Below are 20,774 nucleotides of genomic sequence, written 5' to 3' on the forward strand. Positions count from 1 at the left end.
TAGTTTATAACATTTAATACCATTCATGTTCTTGATGGATTAGACAGAGAAAATACTTAATCCTGATAAAAATAAAATGTGCAAAGCTTTTAAAACTTGTTGTACAGGTAGTCCAGGAATTGATATAACGTGGTAAGACTCAAACATATTAAATAAATAGATGAGGATTTCATATTAAACTATTATGCCTAAGATAAAAGTTTCAACATAACTTTATACAATAAAAGTAACTATAGGAAAGAACATGCTAGAAAAAAATTATAGTTGACTGGTACTATAGGGGATTTCTTTAATGAACAAGAGAGATCACCTAAGGATTTTAGTGCCTAAGGATTTAAACTTAACTTGTTGTGTTATCTTTATGCTTAAAATAAGATATTGTCTTGGGCACCTGGGTGGCTGTCAGTTAAGCGCTGACTTCGCAAGGTCATGATCTCGCAGTCCGTGGGTTCGAGCCCCTGGTTGGGCTCTATGCTGACAGCTTGGAGCCTGGAACCTGCTTTGGAGTCTGGGTCTCCCTCTCTCTCTGCCCCTCCCCCACTTGTGCTATGTCTCACTCTCTCAAAAATAAGCAAACATTAAATTTTTTTAAATGACATATTGTCTTTACACTCTAATAGAAGAGATTTTTAGAAATACCTAAAATGTCATGCTTTATAATTTGAACTTGAAATTATTAAAACTTCACTTCATACACTTTAGACTTTTTCACCAACCCATCCTATTTGAATTCATCCCATTTGAAAATAGAAACATATAGAGACAGTTTGTAACAGAGTCAGGCTAAATTGATATTCGTAGTGATACTGAGTTGACAAAGGTTTATTTATACAAGATCCACATTATACTGTATTCAGCATTCTATAGGTTGCTTTTAAAGAGTCTGTTAGTTTAAAAAACAAAAACAAAAAACAAAACAAAAAAGGAGCCTGTTAGAAAAAAATGGCATTCTCTGTAAAAGCAGATACTTTGTATGTTTAATTTGTAAAATATCTGTATTATGAAACCATTGTTAAAGCCTATCAGCAACAAATTTTAAAATCTTTTACTTTAAAATCTTTTAAGACATTTGATAGTCAGCTTTTGCTGCCATAGTAACTACTGTTACTGAACCTAAACTGAAAATAGCAGTTTAATTTTGAAATAGATGAAAGATGTAGGTAATACTAAACATCTTCCGAGTGTAGTGTAAGAGTATTTTATTTTATTTTTTGTCTACACATAAATAAACCCTTTTGTTATTAAGTTTTTTGATTCCAGTATAGTTAACATACAGTGTTCCTTTTAGTTTCAGGTGTACAATATAGTAATTCAATGATTCCGTACATCAGCCAGTGCCCATCCCAAGTGCACTCCTTACTCCCCATCACCTATTTCACCCATCCCCCCCACCCAGCTCCTCTCTGGTAACCATCAGGTTGTCCTCTATGATTAAGAGTCTGTTTCTTGGTCTGTCACTCTCTCCTTTTTTGCTTTGTTTTGTTCTTAAATTCCACGTATGAGTGAAATCATATAGTATTTGCTTTTCACTGACTGACTTATTTTGCTTAGCGTTATACTCTGTAGCTCCATCCGTGTTGGTGCAAATGGCAAGATTTAATTTTTTATGGCTGAATAATATTCCATTGTGTATATATACCACTTCTTTATCCATTCATCTATCAATGGACACTTGGGCTGCTTCCACAATTTGGCTATTGTAAATAATGTTGCTATAGACACCGGGGTACATGTATCCCTCTGAATTCATGTTTTTGTACCTTAGGGGTAAATATCCAGTAGTGCAATTGCTGGATCACAGGGTAGTTCTATTTTTAACTTTTTGAGGAACCTCCATACTGTTTTCCAGAGTGGCTGCCCCAGTCTGCATTTCCACCGACAGTGCACAAGGGTTCCTTTTTCTCTATATCCTCAGCAACACCTGTTTTTCTTATATTTTAATTTGAGCCATTAGTGTAAGAGTATTTTAAAGTATGGAGCAACTTATGAATTTGAAATTTGGAATGAGCGGTATTCAGAACTAATTATCTCTCTTGAGTTGAGTTCATTGGTAGAAGGCAAGAGGGGTATGTTTTTTTATACATAACTAGAACAAAGACCACGTGTATGCCATAAAATATTCAGGAAAGCTATATGGTACCCATGCCAGAGTTATTGTCACATCATTCTCAAGATTAAGATCGTGTAATGGAAAACAAAAGAGAACTGAAACAATTCTACCTCCCAAACCAGCTCTAGAGCATACCTCTTCAACCTTCAGCACAGTTTCTATCGGTGGGCCTCTGCAATTGTGTAGAGAGTAGGGAGTAAAATATGGAGGATGGAAAGAGATGAGTGGGAAAGTGCCCCCTGGTGTGAGCTGCACACAGAAATAGAAGGAAGTATTAAAAACTGCCAAGAGAAAAAGGTAGCATTATATCTTCTTCCAAACTCTCAACGTGCCTCCTAACCTATATGTAAAGTTATTTCTTCAGAAGAAATAGAGAGTAAATGTAAGTTGTTATTACAAAGCACTTCATCCAATAAAAATAAATGTTGAAAACCTTAATTAAAAATATTTTAAATAAAGCTTTTTATTCACATATTGCTAGAACATTCATATAACAGTAAAAAATTCAGCCCATCATCTGGCCACTCTGCCTGCCATTAAACATTTAAATGTGTTTTAAGTACCTTCAAGTCTAGCAGCATATAGACTTAACATCTAAATTATTAAATATTTTGGTTTGTGTAGACCTAGAAAAGGTACATTTATCGTACATATTTGTAAAAGGCTTCACATTTTGAGAGGGCTTCTAGGACAAATTGAAATTCAATTTGTTTCTTCCTCGATGTTAAATAAGTAGAGTATTTCAATTTCCCTGTACATTGTGTCTTGAAAATTAAGCATTAAATGCACAGAAACTCTGCTATAATCTTTGGTCCAAAAAAATTCTATTCATCTACGTTGTGGCAGCAAAATTCTTTTAAGAGCAGAAGAATATCTTGTGAATGGAACTTTCAGTATGGATATAAGTGTTTGAATCAGTGATCAATGTTTCCAGACTATTAAACAAGTTGTACATAAATAGAGAATACTTACATGGCCATCAAAGCAGTCCCTGGGATTTGAACACTGGTAAGGTCTATCTGTTCGTTCCTATAGTACAGTAAGTTTCAAGAAGGTGAGCCTATACTAATGTAACAGAACTGAAACTGAATTAGCAGACTTAATATTTTATTTAAAATGTTTTGAATCACTTGACTTTTCCCTAAATTCAGTCACTTAGATTAAACTGGAGTTAAACTTTCATGTGATGGGTGGGAACACTTAGCCATAATTTGAACATTCTTTTCAGATAATCTGTGTGGAGCCATAAATCAAATATATTAACAAATCAAATATATTTCTTTTATATGAGCAAATAATCAAAACTGGGTACATTTTCAAGAAGATAGAAAGGACAATAATTTTGTTTCCTACTGACTTTGAAAAGCTTTCCTTTCCATTTCATTATTAAAACTTTTGGTTGACCTTTTTCTGTTGGAAAACATTCTTAATACTGATGGAGTTTTTCATGCTTCTTAGTAATACTAATGAGTTGAATAATTTATGAGGTTGTCATGCGCAAAAGATTTGGTGTGATTTGATATACTTTCAGCCTTGGTGTTGGAATGTGATTAATAAAACCTAGAGGCATGTAATTTTTTCCTGATGTTTAATGTTCTAATTTTGTATGTATCAAATATGTTATTTAGGTATTTTCTAATAGTAAAATTTCTTAAAAGTGCAAATTTAATTGATTAGTAGGCATTTTACAGACCATAAGGAAGAATATAAGGAAAATATTTTAAACTCAAAATTCATCTTCTGACCTGCAGGATTTTCTTCTTCAGGGCAAATTAGCTAATGGGGAAATGATTGAAAAGGAAGGGTTTTGTGTATTGTTTATGTGTTTAAATAAAACCTAGACTAGTCCACTTCTGGTGCATTTCTGGTGCTTAAAGATTATGCTGTCACAGAAGAGTACAAAATCTTAATAAGTTTGGTTGTCTTTGTTGACTGTCAATTATCATTTAAGACCCTGTTTCCCTTCCATAAAATTATAGTGGAACAATGTTTCATCAAAGCCTAGGATCGCAAGCTCCCCATGTCTGTGATCAAAGACATCATCTTAAATAGGTCTGATCAGGCATCGCAAAAGAGGGCAGGCTGCTTCAGCTGGAAGAAAAAAAAACATAGAGCAAAGATGACAAAGTTAATCAGTCATTTCTTTGGCAATAAATAATAAGATATGCTGAGAACTGCAAATGAGAACATCCTTAGGTTCCTCAGAGAGGTGTCTGCTTAACACCTGATTTATCTAAGCTTGTGAAGCCATCAAGATGTGACCTTGATGAATAAAAAGCAGCTCTGTAATGAATCTGGAATTAAATTAGTTTTGATGGTGTATGCATGGCTACTGTAATGTGCTACTTGCAGAAATACGAAAAGCACTTGAGACTAAAAAATACTCATGCAACTATAAAAATTGAGAAAGAAGCTAATTGACTTCTTTTTAAGAGTTTACAGTTAGTATATTTGAGAAATACGAGTTGATTTTTTTACGTAATAATCTATCGTTTGTATTATGTAGAAGCACTCGCAAACATCTTATTACTGTTCATCGATAACTCCATTTTAATTGGTGTGTTATTAATCGAATCTCCATATCTTGAATAAATGAGGTGATCTGATTATGGTTAATTCACTGAAAGTTAATGATGAAAACTCTTTTAAAAGAAGAAGAAAGAGACATACAAGGAATCATCTTTCAGCTCTTTTTTATGCCAGTGTCACATTTTAATATCAGAGCATTGTCTTCACTTCTCATTTTTATATTCTCTTAAAATAATTGAAACAGATTACATAAATGCTGTTACAAAATATGCTTCTCAGATGCATTTTACAGACTTTATATAGCATTTTTGTACCAACAAATGTTCTAATTACAACTCCCCTATCTTTGTGTTGAAGATGCAGATTGTAGCTTTAAACAGATTCAGAAGAATCAAATAACTGTATTAATTTAGAAGCATTTATTGAATATCTTCTATATTCCCAGCATTTGCTACATGCTGGCTTCGAAGTTTGAGATGGTTTCTACCCTCTAAGAGCATATAGTTTAGTGCCTTATAACAGGGTGGAGGTGGGGGTGTGTTCCCAGCATCTACTGAATAGAGACTGCTGCTAGAATATCCTGTCATGCACAGGCAGCTTCCCTAGAATGATGACAACAACAAAACTCCAGCCCTAAATGCCACTAGTGGAATGCCACAAGGTGGAAAAACCCTGGTCTACTGGTGAGAAACAGTTATCATAAAGAGAGGTAGTAGTTCATAAAGGAGCGCAGGGGACAGAGTGACTAACTGTGAGTCTGATGGGTTGGAGTAGGCTTCATAGAAGTAATTACTTAGGAACCGTCTTGAGAGAAGATTAGGAATTTACCAGGTGAGCCAGGAATGGCAGAGGTAGTATCAGAAATTACCAAGATATGAAGGCATAACTTATTCCTTTGAATGGCCTCAATGTTTTGCATTTTGTGATAGGCCCCTATGTAAAAATTTCAGAAAATGTTTGACTTTCGGTGTGTCATATTCTGAGATAAAAACGATTTGAAAACAGGAAATGATATCTTCTGTTCCATTTAGAGCGTAGAATTAATTCAATTCTATGTAGTTAGTGGCTGTTTTTTTATTGAATTGATAATCGATTAATTTCAAGGTATACATACAGTATTTTCATCATTTAAAGTAGTAGTATTGAAAAATAGGATTTTTATGGAATAGGTCTACAAGTATGGTATTTTCAAATTCTGAAATGTATTTTTTATTTCTTTCCACTTAGAACATCGAAGGCTGTTTAAGATAGGGAGCTGACAAAATTATATTACTGCTGAGTGGCATAGAACTATCCATAATGTTATTTATGTTCTTTCAGACTAATTTTTCATAAAGTGTATACACAATTGCATTTATAAGTAATTACAGTGCACCATGATAAATATTTTTGTCAGTGTGTGTTAAAATGCTATCTGAGCTCAGTGAAGGGAGTTGCCTAACTGAAGAAATACATTTTAGCTAGACTTGAAAGGATGAATGGAGATCTTCACAAGCCAGTAAGTGAAACGGTGGCAGTGTGAGAAAGGGGCCACACGGTACAACATAATGTGTCCAGGGGATGCAAAATGGTGCTATGTGATGGAACACAGGATAGTGGGGACACTGTACAAAATGGGGCTGAAAAGCCTGTTTGAAGCCACATTGTGAAAGGATTTGTCAATAGACAGAGCCATTAAAGGATTCTTATTTGAGAGAATGACAGACCAAAGAAGTTAGATGGCATGCTAATAAGTGGTAGAGAGAACAAAAATGCAACCAAAATACCATTCTCTTACTATATAGTATGTTGCCTTAGGTACACTTGGAATTCTGACTGCAAAGAGCATTATTGAACACTTTCCTGCTTTGAAGTTTACCTGTTAAATTTTGGTCACTCCTGTAGCCTACAGATGAACTCAGTGTCGTTCACAGCATGCGCTTCAGGTGTCATGTACAAGACGTATTTTGAAATGTTCTGAGGGGCAGGGCACCTGGGTGTCACAGTGGGTTAAGCATCTGACTTCAGCTCAGGTCATGATCTCCAGGCCCATGAGTGCTGACAGTTCTGTGATCTCTTCTTTGTTCTCTCTCTCTCTCTCTCTCTCTCTCTCTCTCTCTCTCTCTCTCTCTTTCTCTGTCTCCCTCTCCCCCCCCTCCCTCTCCCTCTCTCTGACTCTCAAAAATAAATAAAAATTCTAAAAAGATTTTTAATGTTCCGTGGGGCTCCTGGGTGGTCAGTCAGCTAAGCAACCGACTCTTGATTGCAGCTCAGGTCATGATCTCACGGATTGTGAGTTCGAGCCCCACATCTGGCTCCAGGCTGACAGTGCAGAGCCTGTTTGGAATTCTCTTTCTCCCTGTCTTTCTGCCCCTCCCCTGTTCATGTGTGCACTCGCTCTCTCGCTCTCTCAAAAATAAATAAACTTAAAAAAATAAAATGTTCTGAGTGTTTTAAAAGTGCTTTAAATAACCTATATCAACACCATCTCTTAGCTATTCCATGTTTTTTAATGATCAAGGAGAAATTTTTATCAGTTTTTTTCTCCCATATTTGAGCCACTTGCTTATGTAGCCAAAATATCTCCTACTCCCCGTTCCCAGGATCTTGAAGTAAATTTTCCCCACTGACTTCTGTGACAGGCTTTCAGAAGCAAAACCAAGCATCATTCCCTAGGTTGATGCCCCCCCACTGCCATAGGAAGTGTGCCCATCTCTCAGCCCTTGGTTCAGTTGCCCGATGCATCTTTCATTCCTAGAGTTGTCAAAACTTTCTTCCTTCCATTCTGCTCCTCATCTGCCATTTACTCCTCTTGACTCACCATGTAAGGTTTTAGTCCTCCCTCCCTTCCTTCCTTCCTTCTTTCCTTCCTTCCTTCCTTCCTTCCTGAAAAGAAATATGCTCATTGTAGAAAATCTAGAAAAGGCCAGAAAAGTACAAAATGGGGAAAAAAATCTCTCATTGACACCCATGTAAAGCAGCTACCTGCTGGTTTTGATGGCTTTATTTCTTGCTAGCCTTTTTCTAAGCAAACTTCAGCATAGGACCCAAACACTATGCTCTGTATCAAATAATCACAAAGATGAATAATGCATTGTCTCTGCTCTTTATGATATTGACAGGGTTCCAAACTGCCCCAAGTTTTCTATATGTTTTAGCATTTTTTTTCCATAAGTAAAGTGTGCCATGTGACTTTTAATGTAATAAAGTCCTAGTCTGAATATTTCACAATTACCCTAACTTCATGGCTAATCAAAACCCAACCAAGTAATATCCAGTCTAAAATGCACAGGGATTCTACATTTACTATCATGTATATTCTTAAAATATGGTTTATCAGATTTCCTTTAAAAAGCACAGAATGCATTTTTCTACATTCACTCCATTAAGAAGCTTATTGAGTTAGCATTTTATACTTCTATAGTGCTGCACTTAAATTCAATAAGATTTTCTTGCACCTTTTTAATTGCATTTTTTTTTTCAGTTTAAAAATGCTGTTTGAGAATATCCCCTTTGTTGGTCTGCTCTAAGAAATATTGCTTACATATGAATATTTTGAATTAGGAATAAATGAAATTCCATTTTTGCTGTCAGAACCAAATTGTAAAAATGCATTGCATGTCTTGGAAAATCAGTATACTCTATTAGCAGGCCTGTCAATATAAAAAGTGCCTTCCATTTCCACCTCTTGCTCTAATAACCTTTTCTGTGTTACTCTGAGGCAGTTCACATAATCAGAGTATATTGTCAGCTTACTGGAGTTGGGGAAGCATGAAATGAAAATCACGTTAATATTGATCCAATCCTTTTACTTGCAAGTGTCCTTGATGTCCTTTTCCACTAAGCAATAACTGTTGATGTTAGGTAGCCATTTTCTTATTTTATTTCATACAGTCCAGTAAATCATTTACAAGCATAACTAATCTAAATAAGAATTTGCTGCTTTAGAATAATTTCTGTGAACACTCTATCTTAATTAATGCCCATATTGCTAATTCTGTATTTCACTCTACCACTGAATATTTTCCTGCAGCTTTCCAGAGAACAGCCTACCTGCAGACACAACATTTGTCCGGTTTGAAACAAAGTCTGTGCAAGTTTTTCATTGGTAAAAAAAAAAAAAAACACAAGGGATGTGGCACTCTAATTTTATGTGATGCAATGATGTGCTAAAGGTGGACCATAAGTAACATAATTATTGATTCAAGCAAGGATTACCATTTCTGAATCAGGTTCAGTGTAAATTTGAAGCCAGGATCTTGGGTTTTTAGTTTTATGGTAGTTTAGATAATATCTATTTTGGATTATTCAATGTATTCTCAGACAACAAAAATGAAGTGGAAGCCACAATTAAATCTAATGCATTCAGACTAAAAAGCCACAATGAAGAAAGGAAGAATTTGATGTCTGAATGGCATGGATTTTTTTTATCTATGTTTATTAAGTCAGTGACCACTTAGATTTTTACTTAAAGTGTGTTGTTTTCATAAGATGATTTTGTGTTAATGAAGGGAGTCTCCTGACTCAGCACCAGGTATAGAAGAGAGAAAAGGTACTTGACATTTTTAGTCATTCTTTTTAGTAGTGTTTTTATTCAGTATCAGTAACAGTTTTTATCATTAGGATATTTCTACTGTAAAGTCTTGGATTTTTAAAAATTTGTTCTACATAAACCATGATTTTTTTCGTCCTTATGTCAGCAGTATTTCTTATGAAAATATTTCCTTCTTTCTTAAGGAAAGAAATACTGTGTCTGTGATGTAGAGTCAAACGCAAAATTTAATTTTGAATTTAAAGTATTTACAAAGAAAAATATTTACTTTAAACAATTTTTAAATTATATTACAGTAAAGTGTATTGTATATATGTGTCTACTGCATTTATATTATATTAAGGTCAGCCTAAAATGTTTTTGAGTCCTAAGTTTCTCAATATAGAAAAAATTTCATCTTATTTGAAATGTTCAAAATTATAATGTTCTCAGTAATAGATTGATTCATATATATTATTGCATGGTAACATGTCGCTATCTAATAATATTCAGTGAGAGGTATATTTACCTTAAAATCTTTTCCTTTTAGTGAAACTTAAAGTTACTAAAAGCACTGTTCTATAATAGTATTTGTGCTCTGATTTCAGCTTTAATGAGGAAATGTAATCTTTGTTTTACAAGATTCCAAGAAATTAATACCTCATTAATATTTCTAAAAGCATTTAGGTTTGAAAATGAATTGCAGCACATTTTTATTACTGAGGTATAACTGACATCGAATTGAAGCTTTTCTTTTTTTTTTTTTTGGAGGAGAGGGGAAAGACAGACAGAGAGGGAGAGAAAGAGAGAATAGTAAGCAGGCTCCATGCCTAGTGCTGAGCCCGATGCGGGGCTCAATCTCAGATCATGACCTGAGCCGAAATCAAGAGTCAGATGTTTAACTCACTGAGCCACCCAGGCACTCCCGAATTGAAGCATTTTATCTTATTTACATAAGAGTAGATTTTGTCAAAACACATTTTACAAGCCAGAAATATTGTAAAGTGGTGTATATTGGAAAGAATTTCTCTTTCACAAAAGAATGTTATCTTGCAAAATTGACTTCCAGATGTTTAGAAACATTAGAATTTTTCCTGATGTTACATTTAGCTGAAATTGAAATGATACTAAATTTCCATTCTGCCCATTCTCTTCCAGTGATGGAGAAGTATATATTACGTGCATTATCTATACATAATACTCTAAAGCAAATTCTGATGCTAACTTTGTTGAGAAAGCTGTTCTTTTCATTCGAATGTCTAAGATATTAATAATACTTACATTCTAAAGATACCAATATACAAAATCACAAATGCATGCCAAATACATTGATGCTTATGTAGTTTTATTTAATAATGTCTTTAAATGAATATTATGGTTATTGGGGAAAAACAGTTTTTAATGTAAGCTGTTTACATTCCATTGACTTTCACAAACACTTCATGGCACCTGTCTCCAGGCCCTCCTTCCTGTCTTCAGGGAGCATCTAATCAATGGAGGAGTTGAAGGCTCATACTGTGTTTTAGTGAATATAAACAGAGTAATGACAGCATGGCAGAGGGAAGATTAATCCCAACTGAAGGAAAGAAAACATTTATTTGTTGAATACCTGTTGTTTGTTAGGCATTCTGCTAAGACCTTACATGCATGAATTATCTTGAGGTGTTTTTTTTTTGTTTAATTTTAATCCTCACATCAGCCTAGTTTTTTTTTTCCCCCCTCCTTTACATAAATCTTAAAAGCATTATTATACACAATAAAATACTGGCTGTATTCTTTTTCAATTTTAAGTTATATGCTTAGTAAACTCTTTTAATACTCTCTTGTTAATTTTTTATTTTACCATAATTTTAACAAACATTTTTGAAACCTTATTATATAAATAAGCTTCACACATTTTAAAGTATTTTAATATCCACTGTCTCATTTTAACATTGCAATAATACTATAGGAATTTGGTTGATCGATACCTATTCCTCCTTCACAGGTTGAGAAACTGAAGTTAAGAGATTGGTCTAAATATGTTTTTAAAATATGCTCTTAATAGATGTTAGAGGGGAAAAATAAAGTAAGAATCGCAAACCTCATAGCCCAGGTTCTTCATTTTTGAGGAAGCTATAAGGACATGAAGAGTCAAGTGACTTCTGTATTGTGCATATAAAAAAATGATTACTATTTGAATTATGCTTATATTTTCATGTGCTCATTCAACAAATGTTTGTTGATTTCCATTTTGTTTGGTATTTGGCACATATCTAGTTAAAGTCTTATTAGGATAACACCTAAATGAAAGAATCCAGAAAATACCAAAAAATCATAATATATTTTGACTAATTTGTTAGATACAAAGCTTATACAGAAAAGGGAGTAATCAACTAAACTGAATCTTGAAGGACAAGGCAGATAAGAGAATTCCATGTGAAAGAAATTACATATGTCAGATTTAAAAGCTTGAAAAAGTATTGCATGTTTGGGACCAGACACATCCAATTCTTGGGGGATATGAGATGTGAAGATACCAAACTAATGAAATAGTGAGGTTAAATAAGTAGGGGGCAGACCATGAGTCATAGATCATGTATTTAATTGTGCAGGTCAATTAATACTGAAATTGTATTCTTAAATAGTAGATTTACATTAGATAGGTAAATAGATGCATAAACACATGCATATATCATTTTTAATAAATAACAAATTAAAGCCATATTTCTGTACTCAGTGAAAAATAAATAATAGCGTAAAACTGGTAAGAAGCTGATGCTGTGCTAAAATTGGCTTATTACGGGTTTATATCTTTTCTCTGTGTGTTAGTCACATATATATAATTTATAGCTTACTTATGGCTGTAAATTACTTTTTTTTTCAATATATGAAATTTATTGTCAAATTGGTTTCCATACAACACCCAGTGCTCATCCCAAAAGATGCCCTCTTCAATGCCCATCGCCTACCCTACCCTCCCTCCCACCCCCCATCAACCCTCAGTTTGTTCTCAGTTTTTAACAGTCTCTTATGCTTTGACACTCTTCCACTCTAACCTCTCTTTTTTTTTTTTCTTCCCCTCCCCCATGGGTTTCTGTTAAGTTTCTCAGGATCCACATAAGAGTGAAAACATATGGTATCTGTCTTTCTCTGTATGGCTTATTTCACTTAGCATAACCCTCTCCAGTTCCATCCACGTTGCTACAAAGGGCCAGATTTCATTCTTTCTCATTGCCACGTAGCACTCCATTGTGTATATAAACCACAATTGTAAATTACTTTTTATCTTTGTTAGTATAGATGTTTTAGAGAGCTGTATAGAATATTCATCAAATAATTTCTGAAACAAACTACAATATGCTCTTTTTCTTTATATTAACTGTTAATATTTATCAATAATAATTTAAAAAAGGACGTGATGGGTAAATGAAATAACTTCTTTTGCCTAGATTGTCCTGACTCTCCAGATGGACATATTCTCTGAGTATTATTAAGATAAGTGAATGTCTTCAATTTGTCATTTCTATATTTAACATATTTAATGATAATACATTATAGTAGTAATATGAAAGTTTAGAAACAATTCTAGAAACATTTTAGTTCTCTTGTTACTTCGGTTTTAGAATATCCTGTGTTTCACATGGATCTTGTTTATTAATAAATTTAATGAGGGGTCCCTCAGTGGCTTAGTCAGTTAAGCATCCAACTTCCGCTCAGGTTGTGATCTCACGGTTCGTGAGTTCGAGCCCCGCGTTGGGCTCTGTGCCAACAGCTCAGAGTCTGGAGCCTGCTTCGGATTCTGTGTCTCCCTCCGTCTCTGCCCCTCCCCCGCTCATGCTGTGTCTCTGTCTCTCAAAAAATGAATAAATGTTAAAAAAAATTTTAATAAATTTAATGAAAGAGATGCTTTATTTAGGTTCATATAACAGATTACTCTACATTAGATAACATTTTCACATACAGCGCTTCAAACATATATATTTACTAAGAAATCTAATGGGTATAGAATGTCTTCCTGTAGTTGTTGTTTGTAACACAATGTGGAAAATAATGTAAGAGTAACTTTGGATTTGGATTAATCTATAATTTGGTGGCATTTTTTTGTTTCTGAACCTTCCCAACTTATGGCATTTTGATGTTTTCTTAGAAAGTAAGTATATATGCATATACTATCCAATTTTACACACAATTAACATTTTCAAATCTAAGTAGGGAGTTCTTGTGGTTTGTAGTATTTGCTTGTTAATTTCTTGATGAATGGTTAAAGAGGCCAAGAAGTGCACTCAGTCCAACATGTCTTCTGAAGGCAGATGATCTCAAATAAATTCTCTTCCCAATCAGATTTTGATTTGTTGGGTGTTCAACCAATTCTTTCCAAGGACAGTGTTTATAAGCCTTGTAATGAGACAGCCCTTTGAGACCTTACCTCTTTTTGCCTGTAATTTTGATGAATGAATCTCTAATTCATAAAAGATATTGTGATTGAAAAGCACCTTTGGATCTTGTACACTTTAATTTAGATAAATGTTTGGTGCGATACCACAAAATCAGGAAGTTTACTGAGCTACAGACTGATAACACTTCCAACAGGGGTGGCAAGTTCCGTGTGTTGGTACAGATTAGTTTACTCTATATCTTTTAAAGGCATGATTGTTTTACTACTTTAAAACCAGAGATGATAAAATTGAAAGCTTAATATGCATTTCAGAGTTTACCTTCCTTTGACTACATTTATTTTATTTGTAGATTTTCGTAACACAAGAGTAATGTAAAGCATTTTTCTTAATGACAAAGCAGATTAAACATGATTGTGTACAAGGTAAAACATGTTTTATCAGGCTGACTCATACTTAAAGGGTTTAATTGATTATTTCATGTAAAGAACCAAGTTCCCTTTTGTGTAAATACACAGATTCTCCAGTTTGCCCCCAAATTGGAGGCAGATCAACCAGAATCTCTGAGAAATCTTAGGATCTTCAGATTAAGAAATATCCAGAGGTGACGTTTACGTCTCAGTTCATCCATTTGTTTAGCGTTTAGGAGGGCTCACTCTGTGTCAGGCAGTGTGCTAAGAACTGAGAAGACAAAGACAGAAACATGTTGCCAGTGATCAAGGAGCTTTCGGGCTGTGTGGAGACAACAAGCCAACAGCCAATTCCGATACCTGTAACTCCAATAGTAGGATTTGCAAGGGTGGGGGAAGCATAAGTGAAAAAGCACACAAACTTAGCTTAAGAAATCTGCGAAGAGGGGTGCCTGGGTAGCTCGGTCAGTTAAGCGTCTGACTCTTGGTTTCCCTCAGGTTATGATCTCATGGGAGTGAGATCGAGTCCTAGCCTTGGGCTTTGCCCTGGGCCTGGAGCCTGCTCTCTCCCTCTCTCTGTGCCCCTCTCCTGCCCCCCCCCCATAAATAATAAAGAAAGAAATAAGAGAAATCAGAGGGGTGCCTGGATGGCTCAGTTGGTTAAGTGTCCAACTCTTGATTTCAGCTCAGGTCATGATTTCATGGTCTTGTGAGTTTGAGCCCAGCGTCGAGCTCTGTGCTGACAGTGCAGAGCCTGCTTGGGATTCTCTCTCCCTCTCTCTCTGCCCTCCCCTGCTCGCACTTGCTCTCTCTCTAAAAAAGCAAACAAATGAATAAATAAATCAGAAATCAGAGGGGTGCTTGGGTGGCTCAGTTGGTTAAACATCAGACTCTTGGTTTCAGCTCAGGTCATGATCTCATCATTTCATGAGTTTGAGCCCAAGCATCAGGCTCTGCACTGACAGTTCAGAGCCTGCTTGGGATTCTCTCTCTCTCTCTCTCTCTCTCTCTCTCTCTCTCTCTCTCTCTCCCTGTCTTTCTGCCTCTCCCCTACTTGCACTGTCTCTGTCTCTCTCAAATATGAATAAATATTTTTTTTTCTTTAATAAGAGAAATCAGAGAAGGGAACACAGAGTGGGTAGACTTGAACTCATTCAGCGAATGTTTGTTACATGTCCCCTGGGTACCAGGCGCAGAGGCTGCAGAAACAAGGCCATAATCTAATGGAAAGGGCAAACACGTAACAGATTAACACCTGTACAGTGTAGTTGAGTTCTATGTAAGCTGTGAAAGCACAGAGTGGTTGGCTAAGAAAGGCACCTAAAGGAGGTAATTTGAAAGATCAAATAGGAATTAGCCCAACAAAGGAGGAATGAAGGAACACACCATACAGAGGGAATAATGTTAGCCCTGGGTGAAAAGGTCTGAGCACGTATTTTGGAAGCTATAACTGGTTCAGTAATGGTGATGGGGGAGTAAGAAAATATAATGCAAAACTGGTAATGAGGATAAAAGGCCTAGACCAGCTGTGCTAAGGAGTTTATTTTTTATTTTTTTTAACGTTTATTTATTTTTGAGACAGAGACAGAGCATGAACGGGGGAGGGGCAGAGAGAGAGGGAGACACAGAATCGGAAGCAGGCTCCAGGCTCAGAGCCATCAGCCCAGAGCCCGACGCGGGGCTCGAACTCATGGACCGCGAGATCGTGACCCGAGGTGAAGTCGGACGCTTAACCGACTGAGCCACCCAGGCGCCCCAAGGAATTTAGATTTTGACTCCTATCATGTAAGACTTGCATTGAATGTTGTTGATTGGGAGGAGTTAGTAAACAATATTCAGCAGGAAAATATCAATTTATTTTTGCTTTGTAATAATCACTCTGACAAAAACATGGGGATAGAGTGAATAAGGGAGCTATTGAAGACCTCCAGTCTAAAAGAACAGGAGCCTGAGCTGGGGCCATGGCAGTCACCTTCCAGGATGACCCCCAAGGTTTGTGGCTTAAGTAAGTGGGTGTATCAAAACAGGGAGAGTTGGAGAAGCCAGAGATGATTCATTCAGTTAGGGAAATGTGGAATTAGGAATATCCAACTGCAGATGTCTAATAGAAATATGGCTTCTCGGTTATTAATCATTGGATTTGCGTCTTTTGTTCTCAGATGATGCAAGCTCTGAGTTGCTCAAATTAAGTTACTACCCAAGAAGCAAACAAGTTATAAAGATAGCTACCCCCAGAAGAGTTCTGTTTTACTGGCTTTATATCACCAAGAAACCAAATAAAATTAAGATAAGATTCTGGAGCATTCAGTAATCAGTCCTCAGGCTTTTATTCCAGAAGTAAGAATCATCTGTGGGCCTGTGAAAGAATATACATATAACCTGTTTAATTCCTCTCACCTCCCACGTAGCATCAATATGTAATAATATTGTTTGTTTCTGAAGTATTTATCAAAATATGTTTTAACAAATCTATTACTTTACGCTGTTCTAACTGCCATTATCCAGTAAGAGCTAGGATAACAGACTGTACCTCTCTGACAGTGACATTCTACAGTGCTATTATGACATGACCGTGTTCCCCGTATGTTTTTTATTCCTCCAAAGTTGGCTCTCCTTTTGAGCCAACTTATTAACGTTTTAAGCAAACAGAATTTGCTCTGAGTCGCTGACAGAAACAAGTGTGTAAGTCGCAATGAAAGACTAGCTCTTTTCCCATGCAAGTTTTACAGCGGCTAGATGTACTTCTGAGGAAATGGTCGAGCAGATATCACGGACATTAATGGACTATTAATATCCAAAGTCCTATATTGAGGCTGGGAGAATGGACCAAAAGTATTGTTAATTGTTCACTGTAGAGAATTTTGGCCAAAGGTGTGATAAGGTTTGGAGAGTTATTTCACATGTACACAAACATCATAACAGCCCCTAGAACTCTGATGTGACACCACCATGCAGGAGTGGTGTATTAGGCTCCCATTTTCAGGAATATTTCCACCATGCCTAATGACGTGTAGGGATTTTCCCAGGAAATGCTGCTTCCTTGAAGCCTATATGCTAATATTAGAGCTAGAACACATTAAATTACATTTTATTCCAGAAGAAATTCCTCCTTCAAGTGATATGAAATAGAGATATTTTTTAGCTATCTATATAGATAGATAGCTAAAATATATGTATGTTTACATATATATACATACACACACATATATATGTGTGTGTATGTGTGTGTATGTATGTATATATATAAGTTTACTTGCTATTCAGATCATTTGAGTCATCATCACCTGCCAAAGCGGGTGGCTGAAGTGGCTGTTCTTAAGATATTTTAATATAATGTAGAAATTTAAATACTGAATTATATCCATTACGCAATCAGATCCATGAGAGATTCAAATGCGTTGTAATTTGTAACCTTAACTGATTGCCATGTTAATGCTAGGTCAGCTCTGGCTGTATTTCAATTTTTCTGACTTACTTTGTTTTTATATATTTGGCCTTCTATACTATTTTATATAACAAAATAAGGCTATCAGTTTAGAAAAACTATTGATTTCACTAACTGTTAATAGCAATTGTGCAGCACAGTTTATGTCTGTACTAGTCCTAACTTCACCTGTTTGTAGCTTCCCAGTGGCAACCACTTCTCTCTTCAGATGTGGATGCGTTCTTGTTTTCTTCATACTTCTGTACTTTCAAAAATGATCTGATTGGGGTGCCTGGGTGGCTCAGTCAGTTATTAGCTCAGGTCATGATCTCACGGTTCAGGAGTTCAAGCCCCGCCTTGGGCTACAGAGCCTGCTTGGACTTCTCTCTCTGCCCCTTCCTCACTTGCACACTCTCTCCCTCTCTCTCAAAATAGAGAAACTTTAAAATTTAAAAAAAAAATGATCTCGTCTAATGATTATCCAATTCACACAAAAGTACAATTGTGTAGAATTGTGTACTTTTATGTATCAGAAAGCCAAGTTTGTGGGGAGGTGCAGATTTTTTCTAGAAAATGGTGATCTTAGAGCCCCGAGACATGCGTCTGTAGAGTCCTTTCTCCTAGGCCAACTCCTAGGTCTCCACGAGACATGAACTTTCTCGGCCTGCTTCCTCATCTGTGAGATGAGGGTAGGTGATTACACCCCCCACCTTTCTCAAAGCTATTCTGAAAGCAAACCAGATGAAGGGGAAAATGTTCTCTAATTCTGTAATTGTGAAGTCATATGTAAGTGCAGCATAAAATTATAAGAAAGTAATAGGTTGTTTTTTATACAAAAAGCCAAGCAATCATGATCACCCATATTATTTTGGTTGTGATTAGGCACTGAAGAAGATGTGGTAAAGTCCAAGAAAACCTTCAGAAGTCAAGCAATAGTGAATCAGAACGCAGAGACAGAACTTATGCTGGAAGGGGATGATGATGCAGTCAGCTTGCTGCAGGAGAAAGAAATCGACAATCTTGCAGGTAAATGTATAAATTTTTTTCTTCTATTTGTTATGAGTGATAAATACACACAAAGTTCCTGAACTGGAGATCTGTCTCCTGGTGAATGAGTTTGTACCAGTGGTTGGAACGAGGCTGAATCTCGTGAACATTAATCATTTACTTTATCTCGTTTCTTGTATTGGAGAGAAGAAAGTACATACCAAACAAATATGTATTTTACTACTAATAATTGAATACCGTACCTACTCTCTTTGTAATGAGGAGCAACATTTAATGTGAGATAGTGTATAGCATAAATTGTCCTCTCTAACTGCCTGAATAATTGGAAGGGGGGACAGAATGCTAGACTCATCAACATACATGTGATTCCAACATGCTAACGACTGTGAAGAACAGCCACCTCAGCCGTGAGACCATCGAATTTGCCATTTTTTTCCCTGCTGTCACTTTTGGGAATGTCCCTCCCCATTCCTGTTTTTTTTTTCTCTATCCCCACACTGCTAACCCCCACATTCTTTCACCTGCCTGCCCTCAGTTTTCATCTTGTCCTATGCTGGTCTAAGGTGAGTTCAGAGCAGTACCTGCCATGACCATGTGGGATAGAGATATCTCAGAGTATTGGCCTATACCCTTGTTTGGGTTTTAAACCATCTTTGAGACTCTGATGAAAACAGATTGCTTCACGAAGGTGCACATATAATTTTGTACACAATTTCAGAGGGTTCACTGACCCCTGGAAACCAGTCCATAGAATCATATCCTGGATCTCAAGTGAAAAACTCCTGCTTTAGAGTCAAAAAGTGGCTGAGTCTTCCCTCAATTCTGTATTTTCAGTCCATACCACGGTGGGGAGGCAGGTGCCAGTGGAGAAGTGGACTTGTAGTCATCATTCTGTTTACAAAATAGCACTTCTGTTTCCAGAAGTGTGCTGAAAATGATCTGGCATGCTTTATGAAAACCTCCAGTGAGGGCCACCTGGGTGGTTCGGTCAGTTAAGCATCTGACTCTTGATTTTGGCTCAGGTCATGATCTCAGGGTTCATGGGATGGAGCCCCACATCGGGCTCTGCACCACCAGCACAGAACCTGCTGGGGATTCTCTCTCACTGTCTCTCTGCCTCTCTCTCTCTCTCTCTCTCTCTCTCAAAATAAATAAATAAGCTTTAATTAAAAAGAAAAAAGAAAGCCCCTGGTGATGTTTTCTACCAGTTAGAGATTTCTCTTTTTCCCAGAGGTGTTCTTATTAATTGTAAACTAGAGGTGGCACATTATTCTCCCTTTTCTATAAAATGTTTAATAAGGTTATTCTAATGCCAGCTCCTGCATATACCTAGTCTAGTCACTGACGTTTCTGTATCATAAAAATTACGTGTTCCATTTGGAACTCATCCTAAGTCTGTGAACAAATGTTTGCCTTGAATTCCTAGGTAAGTGTTGAAGTTTTGGTTTTGTTGTTTTTGTGGTTTGTTTTACTAGTTCAAAGATTTACTCTGAGGCCATTTGGAAGTTTAAGCAAATGAAGTCTGTGATTTCTTTTTCCCAAAGATTTGTTTTCTCTTTTCCCGGTCTTATTCTTGATCCTAAAGAAGTAGAGAAAATTTATAAACATGTTTTGTTACCTTTTTAGATAATGTGTTGTCTTTCCTCATTCACATATGGTAATAAATATGTTCAATAATTATACAATTTAGTTTAGACTCTCCGTTATAAAAGTAATTAATTAGTTGATACAAATTTGGCTGGTACCCTGAAGTTTATTATGAAAAGATTTTCCCTGTACTACCAGAGGCAAAATCCAATAAAGACTCATAACTTCTTTATGTTTCTCTCCTTTAATGGTAGCTAGAGTAATTATTAATATTAATTAACAGTTTTTTTACTTGTATTTATTTTTGAGAGACAGAGAGAGACAGAGAACAAGCAGGGAAGGGACAGAGAGAGAGGGAGACACAGCATCTGAAGCAGGCTCCAGGCTGCGAGCTGTCAGCACAGAGCCTGACGTGGGACTCAAGCCCATGAACCATGAGATCACGACCTGAGCCACCCAGGAGCCCCTATTAATGAATACTTTAAACAAAATTCCCAAAATCACATTAAGTTAAAATACCTACAGGACAATGAAAGTATGCTTGCAGTAAATTAAACACCTAATTGTGTGGCTCTTGACCAACTCACTGTCAAGACTCTTCTAACTTCAGTCTTTTAAACAGATTTTTCTTTGAGCAGATCCACTCCTATCTATTTCCACCTGGTTCTAATTCATACTATTTTTGCAGAATGCTTGTGTCCGATAAATCTTACAAACTGTCCTAAAATATTGATCCCTGATCTGGTCAGTAATGTTCATCTTTAAAACAGCAATCCATGAATGTGACACTGAGCTTTGAATGCAGTAGAAAAGAAGGAGG

The 20,774-nt window shown here is 36.1% G+C and overlaps 1 protein-coding gene across 8 annotated transcripts in view; it reads left to right on the forward strand.

Annotated features, from left to right (window-relative positions):
• NBEA (neurobeachin) overlaps positions 1-20,774 on the forward strand; it is a 678,339-nt gene that overhangs the window by 435,365 nt on the left and 222,200 nt on the right. For all 8 annotated transcript variants that reach the window (XM_042998658.1, XM_042998776.1, XM_042998897.1 and 5 more), the window contains one exon: positions 18,242-18,385. In XM_042998658.1, the coding sequence (XP_042854592.1) occupies positions 18,242-18,385 (144 nt within the window). The remainder of the gene's footprint in view (positions 1-18,241; positions 18,386-20,774) is intronic.

Source organism: Panthera tigris, chromosome A1, assembly GCF_018350195.1.
Source record: "Panthera tigris isolate Pti1 chromosome A1, P.tigris_Pti1_mat1.1, whole genome shotgun sequence".
NCBI lineage: Eukaryota > Metazoa > Chordata > Mammalia > Carnivora > Felidae > Panthera > Panthera tigris.